Below are 21,354 nucleotides of genomic sequence, written 5' to 3' on the forward strand. Positions count from 1 at the left end.
TTTAATTTTAATTTCCCTAATTATTAGTGATTTAGAACTTTTTTCTCAAGAACATTTTTAATAGCTTAGATTTCTTCTTCAGAAAACTGCCTGTTTGTATCCTTTGATATTCATTTATCAATTGGTGAATGGCTTTTATTTTTATAGATTTGAATTAGTTCCCTATATATCTTAGAAATGAGACCTGTATCAGAGAAATCTGCTGCATAGATTACCTCTTCACCCCATTTTTTGCTTCTCTCCTAATTTGCTGAAATAATTGACTCCCATAGGTATAATCAAGTTACCCAACAAATATTTATGATGTGCCTACCATATAACAGGAAACACAAATATAGGGGATATCTCTATGACAAAAGGATTCAGATAAGGAGAGAATCTAGAAAGCATCTCACCAATTAAACTAGCCATTCTTCCAAAAAGATGAAGGCCCTCTACCAGTGGCATCCCACCCCACTATCAGAAATGAGGGAGTTTCTCTATGAGGAGGAATACTATATATATGGCTCCATAAATTCCATGAAGAAAAGAGTAGCAAGTGCTACAGTTGTCAGGAAAATATGCAAGACAGTTTCAGTTTCCACCAAGGACAAAAATGACAGTGATTGCAAAAGCAACTTTTCAGAAGACAAGGGGTTTGAATGAGTTGGGAGAATGGAGCCGTCCAAGACCTAAACAAGCTGAAAATATATATATGTGTGTGTACAGTGTGTGTGTGTGTGTGTGTGTGTGTATGTGTGTGAGAGAGAGAGAGAGAGAGAGAGACAGAGAGAGAGAGAGAGAGAGAGAGAGAGAGAGAGAGAGAGAGAGAGAGACAGAGAGAGAGAGAGAGAGAGTAGGTATGACAAATTCACTCCATCTTCCTTATCTATCCTCTTCTGTCTCCTGGCATCAGACTCTTGGAGCTTCCAATGCTGACCCTCCCAATATATTGTTGTGAATCTCTGGTTTTGAGTCTTCTTCCGTCTCTGGCAGCCCCTTCTTCTTCTGGCTCTTTCCAGAAAACTATTATGTTTGCCTGGCTTATACTATCCTAAGATTAATAGGCATGCCCAAGTTTCATTTGCACTGGAACTTCTCTGTTGACCCTTTTATCCTCACTTCTAGGACCAGGAATAGGTTCTACCCAGACTACAGACACTGTTCCACTGTGGTCTATGGCATGAACCCCACCTAAGGGCTGGGATGTGCAGGACACAGAATTCTCACCCCTACTTTCTGTATAATTAGGAAGCCAACAAAAATGTTTAAATAGTCTTAAATAAATCTTATATATGCTATACATTTGACTTTACCAACAAACTGTATAGTTATTTTTAACAAAAAAGAATATATTTTAAATTCTGAACTGTAATAATTTCATTGTTTTACTTTTAAATTTAAGATGTGCTTTAAAAATCAACCAAAACAGCTTCCCTACCTGAATCTCCAAAAATATTATTTCAGAAAAGTTAACATGAAATACTTAGAATAAATTTTTTTGGCATGTGTGTGCAGTTCAGTCTTTACCTTCTTTTTCCTATATATCCGAAACCAGGATCTGAAGGATTAATTTTTCTACCGTTTTCAGTTTTTAGACAGTTTCTCCTTTTAAATGATGACTCAAAAGATTCTCTCTCTTTAGCTAAAGAAGAATTTACTGTAGTTAAATAGATTAGCATTTCAAAAATTTCTGATAAATCTAGGTGTTTAAGTCTTTCATCAATTCATTGATGTGATTTTTAATAAACTCTTGTCAACAATTATATTTCATTCTTGACCCTGAAATTTATTCTAGCTTAATTCTTTTTTAAAAGTTTTTCCCTTTTCCCCCCCTTTTTTTCTTTTTTCTTTTGGCTAGGCAATCTAGCTTAATTCTTGATAAGTAACTAGAGGATCCCTATGTCATAGTCAGCTTTCAACAGTTACAGATTGACCTTAGTAATGAGTATTTAGAATATTTATGAGAAAAGGATAAAAGTGTGATCAGGAATTCAAGTTGGAAGGGACCTTAGAGTAATCTAATCTCACTTTACACATGAGGAAACTGAGAGCCAGAGAGTTTACATGACTTACCCAAGGCCATGCAGATATAGCAATAATACTGGATTTAGCAGACCAGGTCTTTTGATTCAAAATCTAGCATTGTTTCCGCTATATCATATAGTCTCATATATACCAATGCACTATTTAGAAAAAAGAGTTTCTAAAAATCTTTGTTACTGTATTGTTCTAAATACTATAAGAAGTTATAACAACTATTCCAAAATAATATTTTTATCTGTAACATATCTGACATGAACTCTATTGGTATGCATTTTTTTAATATTTACAAAAAGAGTTTAATAAAATAATCTGATTAAAATGAATGACATCTGATTTTATTTCAGGGAAAAATTCCTTATTATTTATCCTGATCTGCCCTGACTTTCCACTTTTCATTTTTTTCCCTTTCCCTGTCAATTTTTCCCTCCCTTCCCATCCTCTGTAGGTACCTAAAAGAAAAAAAAATCAAAATCAGTTTACCAAAGGAAGTACTCTGAGAACTATTTTCCCCAGTGACTTCAAAATAAAGACAAAATGCCAAAGTCAAAATAATAAAGTTTATTTAAAAGTTTAAAAATCATACAAGAAATTAAAAAATAAGAAATCAAACAACTATCCCATAACACAGTAAAAGCAATGACTGGGAAACAGGAGGAACCAGCTTACATTTGAGGAAATCTCTGTTCCCCTTTTGTAAACAGGTATTTCCAGTGGGAAGAAGTTTTATAAGCAGCAACATGATGCAGTGGAAGAGAGCATTGGACCTGGGAGTCACATGACCCTAATTCCAAGTCTAACCTCCAATATGTTCTAGTTATTAAACTGTGGGCAAATTCTTTCATTTTTCTGAGCCTTAATTTCCTTCTCTTTAAAATGGGAAGAATAATCCTTCTATTATCTGCTTTATTGAGTGTTGTGAGGAAAGTACTTTGTAAATCTTAAAGTACTATATAAGCATGTGATATTATAATAGCAACTCGGGCATGCTCTTCTGCTTTTTTTTGCAAATGAATAGCCTGGATTTTTTTTCCTTTCAAATGGTCCATCACACACACACACACACACACACACACACACACACACACACACACACACAATTTATTTCAAGAAAGGTTTACATAATTTGTTTTAAGATAATGCCATGGAGGGTAATGCAACACTAGCTCTTAGAACATTCTTTGGTACCTCTGTCAGAGAAAGAAAAAGAGGCTGTGCAGACTAACCCAGATGAACAATTATCATATTGTAGTCAAAGCTGAGCAAGAAATTCGAGCTATAATACATGTAAATGGAAATGATGCATTTAGCTAAGTACTATGGCTAACTCCTTTAAGCCTCTATAAAACTTAAAAAGAACAAGTCTAACATATTTAAATATTTTAGGAATGAAACAACACTTACAGTTGTAACAAAGCAGCAGGCCAGCTTCCCCATCTTCATACACATCAATAGCTGCAACAAAATTAACCTGTAATGATAATGGGCAAGGGTAGTGGGCAGACTGAATACTGACACTACTGAAAAGAGTTTTTGAATCAATGAGATGCTTAGTGTGGCCATTAATACCTACAGCTATCCCTTTGCATTACAGAAACTCAGGGAGGAATGAGTTCACTACTATCAGAAAACATTTACTGAATCTATGTGAGTGGGTGGTGATTAGGGAACACTGTGGGAAAAGACCTGAAGTAAAGCTAGGTCTTCACTTCAATACATCTGTCTTTGCATTGCTTCCTTCTTCCTTCTTTCCTACCTGGTACAGAAGAAGTGTTTTCCTTTCTTTCTTCCACCTGCATTTTCAATCCCATCCCTTCCAGATTTTCAGGAGGCTTTGCTCATGCCACTCTCCTATCTTTTCCACTAGTTCCATCTTTTTTCCTGAACTTTCTTGTCCTTTATAGCTATTATCCTATTAAACTTTCCTTTTCTTCGTGTAACTTGAACAGAGGCAGGGTGCTTCTGCTTTTTTTCCCCCAAATGAACAGTTTGCCTAAATTAGTTAAAATTGCTACCTCCTTTTCCTAATTACTTGTTGCCTCCCAACTCCCTATAATCTGATTTCCATTATTACGACTCTACTATAATGTCTCTAAGGCCACCAATGACTTCCTTTTAGGCAAATACTGATATTCCTTCACCACTCAATAGCAGTTGAGTCTTTTGATCATTCTCTTCTTGTAACTCTCCTCTCATATCTCTGACCATTCTTTGTCTCCTTTAGTGACTTCTTCCTTTCAAATTTATCTGTGTCTGTCAAGGACTAATCCTTAGACCTCTGCTCTTTTCTCTCTCTGTTTCCTCAAAGCTTTTTTTGGGTTTCAGATTTAGTATGTGTTAGAGGCAGGTCTTAAGACAAGGTCTTCCTAACCTTAAGTCTGGCCCTACAGCTGCTATGTCATACTGACTCTTTTTACACATAGAAACATAAGGTTAATAGAACACAAACACACACATGAACATACCTACACCTATAATAAAGGTATTAATAGTAATATAGATAAATAATTATAGCCTTAGGCAGAATGAGACAATTCCATAAGAAAGAGACAAAGTGCTATAGGAATTTGGATTAAAGGAGAAACCATTATAATTTGGAAAATTCATTCATTCAATAACCCTTTATTAATTGCCTAGTAACTCATGCTACATACTGAAGGAGATACAAATATAGTTTAAACATGGTCCTTGTTCTCAGGGAGCTTATAAGGCTTCATTGATAGAGGTGACATTTGTAATAATGATAACTGACATTTATATGGCATTGTATAATTTTACAAAGGGCTTTCTGTGAATTTTTTTCACTTTTCCCTCATTTGATTGTCACAGTAGCTCAGTTATGTATATAGTAGAGGTATTATTATCTCCATTTTACAGAGATGGAAACTAAGGCTTTGGAAAGTTAAGTATCTTACCTAAGGTCACACAGAAAGTGGTAGAACTGAGATTTGAGCCATGAGTGCCCTTTCCAATGTTCCGCCACTGTCTTTATGGGACCTCGAAGGATTTCACTAGGGAGAGTTTGGGGAAAGGGTATACCAAATGGAGGGAATGGCAAAAGCAAAAGTGAGGATGGAAAGTATCCATTAACCATTCCTTCTAAGTTCACCTCCTCTACAAAGCTTTCCTTGACATCATCAGCTCATATTAAACTTTTTATTCTTTAATTCCTTTGGCAATTACTGCCTGGGCCATACAACCAGCAACTATACGTTCTGCCATATTTTCCAACTTCTGATTTATGGATTAGTACTACCAAAGCCGAAGGAAGAACCAAGGTCAGACTAACTGGTAATTAACTACAATTGAAGATTTTGACAGAAAAGTGTCTAGATGTCTGCATTTAAAAAATTTGCTATACTGCACAATTTGACATTCGACTATATGCCATACTGTTAACTACTTTTCTCATGTAAGTGCACATCTCAACTTAACTTTAACCTCCTTATGGGTTCGGACCATGTCCTATACTTCCCTTGTATTCCCAGCACCCAACTCAGTAACAGGTACACAGTACTGCACAACAGTAATCATTGGTTGGTTGAAAAGTTTGGCTCAAAAAGATATTAAGGCTTCTCATTTTTCTTTCTAGTTCAGGAGAGACCCATTATAAAACCTACTTGGAAGTGCCTTCATGATATCATTCTCTTTTTTCATTCAGTGGCACCTCCATTCTTCAAGTGTTGCACTTTCTAAATTTTGGAGCTATTTTTGACCCTTCTTTTAACTAAGCCTCTCCTAGTCAAAGTCCTACAAATCCCATGTCTACAATATCTCTTATGTTTATCTTCTCTTCTATTCCCATTTCCACCCTTCATTGGGATTACCATAAGGGCTCCTACCAGTCTTATTTTCTTGCTCCAAACTGTCTTTCACATTACTGCCAGTATAATATTACTCATACACAGATCTGGTCATGTCATCTTTCAGATCAAAAATCTTCACTGGTTTCTTATCACCTCCTGAGTCAAGTCCAGGTTCATTTGCCTGACATTTAAGTTTAGCTAAGACTCCATAATTTGATGTCACCCTACTTTTCCAGACTTATCTCCTATTTTCCTTCCTCTCCATCAAATTGGATTGCCTCTCGAATGTGCTTTCCCACATTTGTGCTCTCCACACCTTCAATGTCCTTCCTCAATCCTTTTCACTTGTTAAGTTCTATCCAACCTGTAAAGCTCATTTCAAATGCTGCCTCGTCAGAAGCTGTCCCTCCCCTTTTCTGTCTATAATAAAAAATTAGTAAAAATTAATTTAATAAACAATTAGATGAAAATAAATTTATAAAAGATCCCCCTTGGCTCTCATGGAGAATTTTTTTTTGTACTTCTCTAATGCTTATTTCCCCTAATGTTGAGTACAGTGCTCTGTGCCCATAAGCACTTAAAAATATGCTGATTGAGAAAATTTGTATCTCTCATTTGTGGAGAAATCACTTCATTATCTTTCTCTAAAAGTTTTATATTTTTTAAGAATACATTTAAAATATGTTCTTAGGAAATGAGTACAAAGGAGAGCAGAGTTAGTCAATCTTGTATGAGGGCTGAGGCAACTAGTCATGTGTAGCTAAACATTCCGCTGATTAGAAAAGAGTTGGGAGAAGCTGAAAGACTTCTCAGGCAGAAAAGGCAGGTTATGGCTGAGAAGCTCCTTGGAAAAAAAAAAGATCATGATGTGCTTCTTATACAGGCCATTGATTTCATGTTGCCATGTGACTGTTCTTTCTATTTATGCTGAGCCACAAAGCAGGAGACAGGAGGGAATGTAAAAGGGCAAACTGAGATTATTCTTTAATAAGTTATGAACAAGACAGTAAAGTTCTTTTCAGTGAGAATGATCAAGAGCTGGATGGAAGCTGCCTGCAAGGGACCCAAAGCTGGCCTGAGGCAGTGAAACAAGCCTGTTCTACTTCTAAGAGAGGAGATTCAGAGCAAGTTAGTTTGGGACATCTAGGTAGTGCAGTGGATAGAGCACCGGCCCTGGATTCAGGAGGACCTGAGTTCAAATCTGACCTCAGACACATGACATTTACTAGCTGTGTGACCCTGGGCAAGTCACTTACCCCCCAATGCCCAACCAAGAAAATAAACAAAAAACAAACAAACAAAAAAACAGAGCAAGTTAGTTTTCTTAAGGATCAGGGAAGTATTAGGGTTAAACTAAAGAGTAATTGATAACAATCAAAGTTTAAAGAGAAAGGTACCTTGCTTGTGTTATTCACCAATATATAGCAGTTTTCTATGTATTATAATTTTATTATTTATTATTATATATTACCATTTATTATAATTAGTAATTCTAGTAAATATAATGCTTAGACATTTTATAGAAAAAGGATAATCAAAAAAAATTATGCTAAAGTTGCTGACTTAATTAACCAAGCATATAGGAAGCCATAAGGCCAAACTGTGGCTACTACTGCCTGCCTGGTAGTAGCTTATCCAAATGGTAGGGATAGGCTCACTGTTTATCTTGCAAACATCATTAAGTGATGGCAACTGCCATAACTTCTTTTTCCTCCTTCACAGGATAAAATGGTATTCTCAGATGAAAGAACCCAAGTGTTGCGAGATACTATAAGTTTCTAAAGCCAGAGCTAAAAATATCCAATTTGAGGTCACCACTGATGGTGATCTACTCTTCCCCAACTGTTGGCACACACCTTTAGTGCTCTACACTGAATTGTATGTGAATGTACTACAGTGCCCCTGCCTCCTGCTCAGCTATAGCACCCAAGGAATTGTACAGATTAGCAGTTCTCAAACTTTTTGGTCCAGGACTCTTTTCTACTTTAACAGTGACTGAGGGCCTGCCAAAGAGCTTTTGTTTATGTGGGTTACATCTACTAATATTACCACATTAGAAAAGAAAATATGCTAGTATTATTATGAAAATAGTTTTGACCTCCAGAGCCCTTGAAAGGCTTTCAGGGGACCCTAAGTGGTCCCTGGACCATACTTTGAGATGGCATAGGCAGATAATAAACACCCTAATTTGTCAACAGAGTTCTTGTTGGTACTGACACTCAAGGGTTCTTGGCACAGCTTAGGTTGTGGGATATGTAGTGATCCTCAAATACCTGTATTACCAGCCTTGACCTGCTGAGATTTCTCTGGATTTCAGGGCAGATTCCTGACTATCCTTTCGTTACCTTTGGAGGACCTAAGCCCTCCTGGAGTCAGTCAGTCGTATAGTTCTGAGGCTAGAAGGGAGAAGAACTCCAACTGCTGGCTTCTCTGGAATCCCCATAACAATTCAATTATTGAATTTGTTATTTTTCTTCTCAATTACGTGAACTTCCATTTTCATTTATACTCGGATGGAATAAATGGCCAGAGAAAGTTCAGAAAATCATCAAAAATGATGACATAGATATAACTACAGGTAAATTTTATTTTGAAAATAAAATACAAGCAATCATATAACACCCAGTAAGACCATTCAATAAATGATGGTCCTCTTCATTCCTATTGGGCATGCTACTATAAACTTACCCTGTTGGCATCCACATGGTGCAGTCTGAAAGATTCTCCTGTGCTCTCATTCACCAAATCAAACTGATGCCGATATGCCACACAAATCAGATTGTCGTTCTCTTCAGTTGGCCCATCCACCAAGGTCATCACCACAGGGGGGTCAGACAAACAGATCTCCTGGGCCACCAATGAAGATAAGTTACAAAATGGTCAGGATAGAGGGAAGCTGTCCTGTTACTCTCTCTCATAAGTATGCCATCCTCCCAAGGCTCTTTTATAACACTGGGATTGCAAAGAAAATGGTGATATCTCTAAGTGGTCAGTGACTTTATTAAATCCCCATGTTTCTATAACCTGTTCTCAGGATGCTATCTCAGGATGTACCCAAAGGGTGCAGATATTATGGATTTTATAAAATTGATTCAATGTAAAACTGCCATGCCTCATCTCCAGCTAATTTGAAACTGTCCTAATTTGCTCACTAGCATAACTTTGTATAGTAAATGCAAAAGGCTCTAACTTTAGCTAAGCATAAATAAGATAAATTGATTCTTGTACCAATTAATGATGTCTTCAATTCCAGTGTTCATGGTTTCAACTTCTACACAATTTAATACCACCTAATTTTTAAAGTAGGAGTGGAAAGAGGATCTCAAGAACTAAAAAGAATGGGCATATTTAAGGCAATGTGGAATAGTGGGAAAAGCCCTGGGATAGGAGTCAAGAGACTTGGGTCTATTCCAGGGGTGAGGAACCTGGGGTCTTCAGGCTACACGTGGCCTTTTGACTGAGTCCAAGTTTACAGAACAAATCCTTTTATTAAGAGGATTTGTTCTGTGAAGTTTGGATTCAATTAAAGAGCCACACTTGAAGCCTAGAGGGCCACATGTGGCCTTGAAGGTGCAGGCTCCCCACCTCTGGACTGTGTTCTAAGCTCCGTGACACTTAGCAAGCCAGAAAACTTTTAACCTGGGATCTTAGAAGTTATCTAAACCAACCTCACACCTAGGCAGGCTTCCTTCTACAGCACTGGTATCAAATGCCAATAGAAATGGCGGCCGCTAAGTCATACACAAGGATCCCTGAGGGCAGCAGATTGACTTAGAAAACCACATATCAACATTATTTATGTTCTGCTGTATTTTCATTTCTTTTGTTAAATACTTTCCAATGACATTTTAATCGGGTTCAGGTCACACTCAGTAGTCCCTGTGTTTTGACACTTCTGCTCTATAGTGTCCCCCCCCATTTACAAATAGAGATACTGGAGTACAAAACAAAGAGCACTGGCCTAGGTCTCAAAACCTACTTCTGTCACTAACTTGAAGCCTGATCCTGGACCTGTTTCCTCACCTGCAACATGGGAAAGTTGGACAAGATGAGATTTCAGATTCCTTCTAGCTTTCATGTTCTATAGTTCTTTCTGTATGAAATGTTTCTGAAAGCTTGAAGGAGAATGAGATAAGGCTCTAGTCCTTCAGGAGGTTAAGATGTCATGAGGGAAACACTGCTTTCCATGGATCCCGTAGGGGTGTCTAGAGTATCAGGGGAGTTGGTTTTCCCACTTTGTTCTCTATAACTAAGAATGATCCCTGAACCAGGTTTTGTTGGGTAAAAGGAAATGGTCTCCACTATCCAGGGTATGACACAGATAGCCTAAATCAAGGTAAAATTTGTTTAAAAAAAAAAAAAGAAGACAAACCCTGATGTATTGGAATTCTTCAACAGGTGATTCTGACAACGAGCATAACAGTGGGAGCCTGGTTAAACCACTGTGCTTATTGTGTTTCCTTGTGATAAGAAGTAGCTTGTTGCGAATTGCAACAATAATCCTCAGTTCGCTGCTGTGATGAGTGAGTGTTAATGGCATACAAATGGCAACCTGTAGAGATAAATAAATTGCAATGAAACCCAAAATTATATTTTATAAGAAATTTTCAGATTCTTGTGAGAAAAGAATTTTCTTGTAACTCTCCCACAAGTTATGAGCAAATCAGTTTTGTTCATTAATGTGACCATTGCTTTATAAGCTAAGCTTGAAAAAATTTCCTCGCTTTATATTTCCACTGCAACCACTAAAGATATTTAGTGCTTTTCTTCCAAACTCTTGCTAGAAGAACAGATTCTTCTCACCAGATATTTTCTACTGCCCCCAACATGTTCTTCTAGTTTTTCTGTTTTTTGGGGGTTTTTTGATGCAAAAATCTGGTCACATCACTCTGTTGCTCAAAAATATTTTGTGCTTCCCTATTGCCTAATGCTCAAATTCCTTGCGGAGATTCAAAGTTATTCAAGGCTATCCACAACATGGCATCACCCTCCTTTTCCAGCCTTTTATCATTCTCTTCCATGCATCCACGCACTATATTTCAGTCAAAAAATACTGCTTTAGTCCCACTAGACATACTTGATGCTTTCTTACCTCCTTGATATTCCTCCTACTGCTCTCTAGGCCTTAAATATCCTCCTTTCTCTTCATTTGAATTCCTAACCATTCTTTAAAATGCTGCTTCCTACATGAAGCCTTCTCTGCTTGCTACAACTGGTAACAACTTTCCCCCTTGGACCTCAGGCAGTATCTTGTTTCAAAACACTGTGGTGCATTTATCATGTGATATTATGTATTATTGTGTCTTATCCTCCACTGGGCAATAAATCACACGGAGGAAGGGACCTTATCTTATCTAAACATTATATTTCTACCACCTCCAGCAATGTACTACACACAGATGGCACTTAATGTTTGCTTAATTAATAACTAAATACCGAATGCGACACCACTCTAGTGCAGGCCCTTATCACCTCCCACCTGGCCTAATTACAAGACCCTGCTGCCTGCCTCACAGCTCTTCCCATTGCAATCCATTCTCCATTCAGCCACTGAAATAATTTTCCTAAAATGCAAGTCCAATCATATTACCCTTCCCCTCCCAATTCAGTAAACTCCTGTGGCACCTTATTGCCTACAAGATCAAATACAAAACGCTCTGTTTGGCATCAAAGCCCTTCATAACCCATCCCCCTCCTATCTTTTCAGTCTTTTCAAACCTTGTTCCCCAACACACACTGTTTGATCCGGTAACACTACACAAACAAACAAGACACTCCATCTCTCAGCTCCCGGCTCTTTCTCTGGCTGTCCTGCATGTCTGCAACACTCTCCCTTCTCCACTCTGACTACTGACCTCCCTGACTTCCTTTAAGTCCCAACTAAAAGCCCATCATTTACAGGATGCCTTCCTCAACCCCTCTTAATTCCAGTGCTTTTCCTGTTTTAATTAGTTCTTATTTATCTTATATACATATTTTTTATTTGTGTTATTTATCTTATACACATATACATATACATTATATATATACATACATATACATTTGTTTGCATGTTGCCTCCCCCATGAGACTGTAAGCAGTGCATGGGCTTTCTTCTGCCTCTTTTTGTATCCCTCGTGCTTAGCACAGTACCTGGCACATAGCAGGTGCTTAGTAAATGTTTATCAAATTGAACTGAATTTTTGTTGCACGAAGATAAAAATAAATAAAGTCCAAGATGTTAGTCACTTTCATTTTATATAGAACTTACACTGGTGGAAAAATCAACAAAAAGAAATAAGCCACTACTTAAAAACAACAGTAAGAACCAAGTCACCTTTTGTTTTCTCAAGTTTATTTTCTCTACAGTCATACTTGCTCTTCACTATCTGCTTTCCTTCCACGTCCTTCCTCACAGTGCTTAGCCTGAAGACAAAGAGTCGAGCATCTTTCCCTGTGAAGAGAATAAAGGTGAAGGTACTTAAAATATAAACAATAAGATAATAACTGCAATGTTTCCCCAAATCAATGAACCTTCTGACTAAATACCTGAATGAAGAAACTTTCACATTTGTACCTAAGTGTAAAGGAAAACTATGTGACTTAAGAGGAATCCTGCTGAGAAATTCTGGAAGTCTCTCCAACCCCTTCATTTTGCAGATTGTACAAGACTGACTAGCGGGAAGAGCCAATTCTTGAACCCAGGTCTCCTGGCTTTAAACCTAGGGCTATCTCCACTGTATTATGCTGCCTTTTCTCTGATGATTACACGCTTGCCAAGGAAAGTTCTGATTTTTTTTAAGAGAAGAAGGGGACAATCTTTGGTGTAGATGATAACATAAGCTTTTTAAAGATAGGCACTGTTTGACTTTGTTTTTGTCTCTTTGTCCAGTATCTTGAACATAACAGGAATTTAATAAATGTTTACTGAATCAAACTCTAGATTTATGAAGATGTCAGTTTGCTCTTCACTAAAATCAGCTATTGTCAGGAATTTATCACTTCAAATGACAAAATCACACATTAAATGCACAGAGAAAACCACAAATTAAATAATGGAGAAACAACCAAAAGACAGATCCCACATGAGAACAAAGCTATTGTAAAATCATATGCAGTAATAAAAACAGGAAATTGTTGAGGCTCTTGGAAAACGCTTAATTAAATCTAATTCATCTTTACAATAGATATGGCTCCATCTTTCCCTTCTTGGACTAACCCATCTCTCATTTCAAAATAATATCTAAGGCCTACGCTATGTTTCTGTGCCCATGGTGCATTCCGTGGTTAAACATAAAGACAGGCATGCCAGTTGGGATGCTGGCTTCTGCCCATCCTGTCTTAATAGTTCTCTATTATGAGATATTATCCATAGTCCTCTTAAAAATCTTTGAGATACAGCCTTGGGAGATGAGCTGCAATACTGATTGCGGGAATTGCTGTACTCTTACCATTAAATACTCATAATATAATGATGTCATCTGTCCCCCTGTAACTTACACCCACTGTCATACTCTTCTCTCTGTGCCTTTATTCATGCCATCTGTAGTGGCCTACTCAACCCCACCTAGATTCAGTCTTTAAGTTTTGTCTTTTCTTCATCAAATCAGAGGCTATCTCCTTCATGAAGGCTAACCCTCATCCTCTACATAAAAGTGATTTCTTGAATTTTTAATAGTTCCTTGCTGGATCTACCTGTTATCCTATAATTCAATTCCCTTGTGTTATAGTTATTTCTGTACATATCTTTTGCTCCATTACAGTATATGCTTCTTGGAAACAAGGCCTGTGTCACATCTATTTTAGCATCTCCAGTTCGTATGACTGTGCCTTGTACATGGTAGGCACTTAACAGATGCGTTATGACCTGGACACAGGACAGTAAGACGGACACCTCCTATGTTTTAGACATTATACTTCTGTTAACAAAGCCTAAGATTACACTGTCTGTTTCAACTTCCAGGTAATGTGGTTCACTGCAACGAGCTTACCATCTATTAGACCTTCAAGTATTTTTCACACCAACTACTATCTTGCTGCTTTCCCTCATCCCATACTTTAATGGAACTGATTTTTTGAACCTAAGTATACACTGATGGTACTTAGCTACAGATACTGAATAACTGAGAACATACTTTCAACTATCACATTATACTTCTAACACATCACACTGAGACATAGATGGCAAAAGTGCTAGGCTTGAAGTCAGAAGGAATTGTTTTCAAATCCTGCCTCTGATACATTAATGTATGACCAGGGTCACTGAAAGTACTTTGAACTTGTTTCCTCATCTGAAAAATGGTGACAATACCTGCATAAAGTTGTTTTGGTTTTCAAATGAGATGGTATTGTAAAGTGCTTTGCAAACTTTAATGTATGATGTATAAATATGCCAGCTAGCATTACTGTTATTATTAGCCCTACTTGTTAATTTTTTCAAAAATACTTTGTACTTAGAAAACACTTATGACTTCACCCTAAGAAATGCCAACAATTTAAACTTAGTCTTAATGATCTCTAATGTTATTTTTTCTAATATTTCACAAATCACTGAAGACATATATATGTGTGTGTGTGCATATGTGTGTGTGTGTATGTGCTCACACACACACAGATTAATATCATCCCTAGTTTATAGATAAGGAAACTAAGATAAGAAGAGACAATGGTCAGTGAGATAATGTTACATTAGAGCGCTAAACTGTTTTCCTGAATAAATCAAATCTAAATTAAATAATTTTCTAGAATAAACCAATGTCTTCTACATACAAAACTGTTCCTTTACCTTTTCTCTTTTTCATGGTGTGATAAGATTTGGAGCTAGAAGGGACCTCAGAGATCTTGTATAAATCCCTTTATTTTAAAATTGTAACTTATTTTTTCAATTAACAAAAATCTATTTTTCTCTTCCTTCTACCTTTCCCAATCTTTTTTTTTTAAATACAGGAAAACAAAAACTATTGTAACAAATAAGAATAGTCAAGCAAAAAAATTCCCATATCTAAAAAATATCTCATTCTGCACCTTGAGTCTAAAAGCTCTGTTAGGATGTGGGTAGGCATGCTTCATCATTGCTACTTGGAATCAAGGTCTTGATCAGAATTCTTGAGCCTTTCAAAGTTGTTTGTCTTCACAATGTTACTGTTTTCTTGGTTCTGCTCACTTCACTCTCCATCAGTTCATACAAGCCTTCTCAGGTTTCTCTGAAACTGTTCCTTTCATTATTGCTTGCAGCACAACAGTGTTCTATATTCATATACCATTCATATACTATACTTTATTTTGCCATTCCCCAATTGATGAGTAGCCTGTTAATTTTCAGTTCTTTGCCACCAGAAAAAAAAGCAGCTATAAATATTTTTGTATATGAGACCTGTTGCACTTTCTTTTATTTCTTTGAGATACAGGCCTAGTAATGATATCATGGGGTAAAAGGGTATACACAGTTCAGTGACTTTCTGGGCATAGTTTTAAATTGTTTTCCAAAATGGCTGGACCATTTTCAAAGTTCCACCGGCAGTACATCAACATGCCTATTTTCCCGTAGATCCTTCAACATTTTCATCATTTTCCTTTTTTGTTAAACTTGGCCAATCTGATGGATGTAAGGTAGATCATCAGAGTTGCTTTAATTTGCATTTCTCTAATTATTAGTAATCTGGAACAATTGTAATATGGCTAGAGATAGCTTAGATTTCTTTCTTAGAAAACTGGCTATTTATATCCTTCAACTACTTAACAAGTTATTTTCATAATTTTGAATCAGTTCCCAATATATCATGGAAATGAGGTCCTTATCAGAGAAACTTCCTGCAAAGATTCTCCCCCCACCCTAGTTACCTTCTTCCCTTCTAATTTCAACTGCACAGATTTGTGTGTGTGTGTGTGTGTGTGTGTGTGTGTGTGTGTGTGTGTGTGTGCGTAGAAAAACTTTAATTTTATATAATCAAAACTGTCAATTTTATCTTCTGTGATCTTTCTCTATCTCTGTCTGGTGATGAACTGTTTCTCTATTTGTAGAGCTGAAAGATAATTTCCTCCTTCATTCTCTAATTTGTTTATGATATCACCCTCTATGTCTGAGTCACAAATCCATTTGGAGCTTATTGTGGTATATGGCAGGAGATGTTGGTATATCCCTAACTTCTCCCAGTGTTCTCTGGTTTTCTCAGCAGCTCTTTTTTGAATACTGAGTCCTTGCCCTGGTTGTTGGGGGTCTTTGTATTTATAAAACTCTAAGAAAATGTTTGTATGCTGCTCTATATTATGTACCTAATCTTTTCCATTGGTTTATCTCTCTACTTCTTAAGTAGTATAAAACAATTTTGATGTTTACTGCTTTGCAGTTTGAGATCTGGCACTGCTAGGCCCTGTTCCTTTCTGCTTTTTTACATAATTTCCCTTAATACAGAGATTAATTCTCAGTTTTCTCATTTCAAATCCAGTGCTATATACTCCTCTCTTGGACTATGGGACAGTGGACAGCAGGACTCTGATATCAGTGGAAAATTACCTTTCCTAATCAACCCCTGCAATTTGGTGCTGCACCAGGATCCCTGGGACACGTGATATTTTTGTTCCTCAGCTTTCTTCTTATGTGTTATTTTCCACTGAATGAAATGAACCCTCAGTGAGGTTTTTACTTCCCTTTATATTTCTAAGCCCCAATTCAAATGGCTATGAATGTATGACAACAACAAATAACATTGCATCTTTAACTTCCAATTGGCTGGCAGCAAAGCAGTGGGCTTGCATTCCAATACAAATAATTTATTTTGGACAAGTAGTTATACACAATTTCTTTATGAAAATTTTTGCATTTACATGTTTCATTCCAATTTCCTCTTCTCTGAAAGGGTAAGCATAATTTCAATGTCTATTACATATTTGACCTAGTTATTATAATTCCTCTAGTAAAGTCCTGCTTCATCACATCATTGTGGCATGCAGGTAACCCTGGATTCTTGAAAGCTATATCCATTGACTAAAAGCTGTGGCAGGTGCTACCAACTAGAAATATCCAAAGATGGTCAATTGCCTTAGTACTACTAATTTAAATTTGGAGAGGCTCATCACCAGAAGAATGGCCACAACCAACTCACAAAAACTACTTACCAAGGTGTTAGGGGGTTGAGATGTGGGTTGGTGGGGGGAGTATCTACACCAATGATATCATGGATCCTTTAAGTATTATAATTTTATTATTCATAATAGAACCATCTTCATCATAATGCCTTATATTTGTATAGCATGTTATAGTTTTCAAAGTACTTTCACATATCAATGTTGGCTCATTTGTTCCTCATCACAACCATGAAAGTTATAAAAGCAATTATCATTATTTCCATTTCATAAGTGAGGGGAAGAGGAAGAGAACAAGCATTTAGTGCCTACATGTGCCAGGCACCATACTAAGTGCCTTTTATAAATATTATCTCATTTGATCCTCACAACACCTGGGAGACAGGTGTTACTATTATCATTACTATTATATTACTATATTACATATTATATAAGTAGAATTATATTATATGCTATTATCATACTATATAGTTATATATACTATATAATTATATTATATTACCATACTATTAGCATGACTATAATATTACTATTACAGACAGGTGCTACTATTATCCCCATTTTACAGTTGAGGAAACTGAGCCAGAAAGAGGTTAAGTGACTAAGTGACTTACCCAGGGACATGCAGTTAGTAAGTATCTGAGGCTAGATTTGAAGTGATGATATTCCTGACTCCAGGCCCAGCACTCTATCTGCTATGCCATCTAGCTCCCTCCTTAGATGACGAATCTAAGGCTCCAGAAAGTAAATGAGTTTCTAGTTGTCCACTTTTTTTTTTTAATTTTTCTTTTTGGTTTGGCAAGGCAATTGGGGTTAAGTGACTTGCCCAGGGTCACACAGCTAGTAAGTGTCAAGTGTTTTGGGCTGAGATTGGATTTGAACTCAGGTCCTCCTGACTCTAGGGCCGGTGCTCCATCTACTGTGCCACTCAGCTGCTCCTGTAGTTGTCCACTTTTAAACTGGTATTTTGAAGCCACCTATTTAAAACGCTGTTAGCTAAATCGATAATCCAGCTAAATGACATCTTGTAGGAAACTTGCAATTTCAAAATATCAGAATTATGTGTTGCAGAGTAGTTATTTCAGACTGTGACAGAATTTATATCTTTCCTTAATGTTTTTGTAATGTAGATCCCTTATGCAAATTTAAAACTATAGCGCTAATAACTGAAGAGCCAGAGTTACAGTACTGATTAACCGAGCACTGAACTTCATACTCAGAAGAACAGCAGAGAAAATTGTATATCCTCAAAGTTAAACCACAACATAAACAACATATAAATCCATATTTAGACTAGATAACTTCAATGGTCCCTTCCAACTCCAACTTTCTAGGATTCTATGACTTTCTGAAGATGACCGAATGCTAGAGTCTTGTGACCCCTGAAATTTAGGGTTCTAAGACCAATGGTATTGCTAAGAGCACAGCTGTTCCTAACCTTATAAAAGTCATCTCTGCCCAGTGTTATCGACATGTCAGACCTCCAACTCACAGCTGGGTATAGCCGAAGCCACAAGACATTTCCTGAGGAATGCAAATCCAAACCCAAAGGGAAAGCCACAATGGCAACCAGACCCCTCCATACTGTTCTAGTTCTTGCACAAGGAGCTCCTGTTCCTGCCCCTCATGTTCTCCCTCCTTTGTATGAGATTAGCTTGCTGCCACTGTCTAAGAGCCATTTTAGGACCACTAGCCCAGAGTCTTGGCCCCTCCCTATGGAGGGTATGAGAGAAGCTTGATGCTCTTGTTAGGGCTGTTAGCAACAGCTGCCATCTTCCTGCTTCCACAGCTCTAATGCCCTCACTCCTTGATAACTGACAGTGGTAACAAACAGGTAATAAGAGGCAGAGTCAAGACTGGAACTCAGGCTTTTTGATGCTTTCTTGGAAAGGTCCAATGATCTTTCTCTTATGTCATGACATTTGGTTTTGTCTCTTCCTATTTTTCATACCCACTCATCTAAAATTCATCAAGTGCTTTTCTTGTCTTTTTGCCAACCACTAGACCCAGGCTCTTATTAGAAGATGGCTGGAATGCAAAAGACTTGGAAATCTCTTAAGAACATCATTAGGATGTTCAGAGGTTTCATCTTTTTTGACTCAAAAACCTAGGAGACACAGATTTATTTTTTAAAGAACAATGTTAATCTTCTGTATGAAAATCCTTTTCTGGGCAATAGGGGATAATAGATAATATGAGATAACAGCATTTTATGGTGACTATGGTAATGAAGAAATAGACATCTTAGGATGAGAGCAGCTACTTCCTGTAAGGTACCAACCTATTAAGATTCAGCTATACCCACAGGCAAAACTATTTCAAAGGTATCCTTTTGGTAAAAAAAAAACTTCTTAAAATTTTAAAATATTTTATTTTTTCTCAGTTACTTGTAAAAACAATTTTTAACTTTTTTTTTTTCAATTTTGAGTTCCAAATTCTCTCCTGCCCTCCTTCCCTGCCCTCCCCAGGAGGCAAGCAATTTGATAAAAGTTATAAGTGTAGTCATGTAAAACGTTTCCATATTAATCACATAAAACAAAAAACTTGAACTATGCTAGTGACAAAATATGTCCTTTAATATTTGGAATTCTAAATTCAATTGCCTAACTGAAAATTTAAAGCAGCATAAGTGCTGAGACATAATAGAGTGAATTGTGATCTTTGAATTTCACTAAGCAAGCAGTTATTTTCTTTCTTTATAAATCATGATTAATTTCCAATTTAACCTCAGTTTCATTAAAGGCAAAGAGGATTCAAGTTATATGTGTTGACTATAAATAAGATGAGGAGACTGGTTTTCATGGTTCTGGTGACATGACAGCCAGAAGAAGTAAAATATATATTTAACATATAAACATAAATAAATGTATACATAATATACAAAAACATACAAATGTAAAGTATTCTACAACATGTTATTTGGCTATATTATCCATTTAGGTAACAGAATTTTAAAGAAGTGGTTTCTAAATACCTGTTAAAAAGCAGATAATTAGAAACTCATTTAACTTCTGTGAGTCCTACATTCCTTAACAAAGGAGGCAGATTATAAATATGCACAGACATATACACACACATAGTATACATATATGTATATAATATACACACATATATTTAAATATGTGTATATTTTTTGGTCCTCACTTGGGATTTCATAGCATATGGAGCTATCAGTGAGGAAACTCCTTCAATTAATGCAGAGAAGCAACTGTTCTATAACTTTTTAGTCTTGGAGAATTGTTTTGGGCACCAAAAGGTTATATGACTTGTCCAGGTTCATCATGTGTCAGGGGCAAGACTTGGACTTAGCTCTATTCTGAGGCTACCTCCTTTCTATATGGCCCTTTATTCACTGTCATCTGTCTCTTCATTCAATTTTAGGTTGCAGTAATATAAATCTAATGTCCAGAAAAAAAGAGGTGATTTTCAGATAGTTCTCTGGCCTAGCTGGGTCATTTCTGGATTAATACCTTCAGTTTTAGAAAGGACATTGAGAAACTGGAATGAATCCAGATATAGGGAAGGGACTGGAGAATATGCCTGCAGGGATTGGCTGAGGGAACTGGGAAGAAGAGAAGGTTTAAGGGAAAACATGATAGCTGACTTCAACTATCTGAAAAATTGTCACGTGGAAGAAAGATTAAGAGTTGTTCTGCTTGGAAGCAGGCAAAAAATGAGTAAAACCTAGTAACGGTCAAATTTAGATAAAAGGAAAAGCTTCTTAAGATTTGTTGTTGTTGTTCAGTTGTTTCAATTGTGTCTGACTCATCGTGACCCCTTTTGGGGCTTTCTTGGCAAAGATACTGGAGCAGTTTGCATTTCCTTTTCCATCTCATTTTACAGATGAAGAAACTGAGGCAAATAGGGTAACCTGCTCAGGGTCAGGTCTTAGAGGCTGGATTTGAACTCAGGAAGAGGAGTCTTCTTGACTCCAGGCCCAGCACTCTGGCCACTGATGCCCCTCTCTTTTTTTTTTTTGGCTAGGCAATAGAGCTAAGTGACTTGCCCAGGGTCACACAGCTAGTAAGTGTCAAGTGTCCAAGGCTGGATTTGAACTCAGGTCCTCCTGACTCCAGGGCTGGTGCTCTATCCACTGTGCCACCTCGATGTCCTGTGATGCCCCTCTTAAGAATCAGAGATATCTAAAACTAGAATGGACTGCCTCAGGAGGTAGTGAGTTCCCAGCAACACATCTCTTTAAACACACCATCTGTTGGGGATGCTGTACAGTGGATTCCTTTCCATACAAATTAAAATAAATGATCTCTCTTCCACTTCTGAGATTCTGTAGAATAAGTCCCAAATCTCATCTGCCTTCATATGATTTGAGCTTCCTTTGACATCCTGTACCATAATAACTTATTCCTCTACCAAGTAGTTCTTTTTTTCTTATTTTCTTAAGCTATTTGTTTCCTTAGTTCTCTTCCATAGATTCCTCTGAAATTTCCACAATCTCTTTAAGAGA

The 21,354-nt window shown here is 36.9% G+C and overlaps 1 protein-coding gene across 1 annotated transcript in view; it reads right to left on the reverse strand.

The window, feature by feature from the left end:
- Positions 1 to 21,354, reverse strand: part of GARNL3 (GTPase activating Rap/RanGAP domain like 3) — a 225,399-nt gene that overhangs the window by 63,125 nt on the left and 140,920 nt on the right. Inside the window, 5 exon segments of the mRNA XM_020984961.2 lie at positions 3,427 to 3,493; positions 8,517 to 8,675; positions 10,201 to 10,353; positions 10,355 to 10,380; positions 12,145 to 12,261. Of these exon segments, the coding sequence (XP_020840620.2) occupies positions 3,427 to 3,493; positions 8,517 to 8,675; positions 10,201 to 10,353; positions 10,355 to 10,380; positions 12,145 to 12,261 (522 nt within the window).

The sequence above is a fragment of the Phascolarctos cinereus genome, unplaced genomic scaffold (genome assembly GCF_003287225.1).
Source record: "Phascolarctos cinereus isolate Bilbo 61053 unplaced genomic scaffold, phaCin_HiC Scaffold_2;HRSCAF=192, whole genome shotgun sequence".
NCBI lineage: Eukaryota > Metazoa > Chordata > Mammalia > Diprotodontia > Phascolarctidae > Phascolarctos > Phascolarctos cinereus.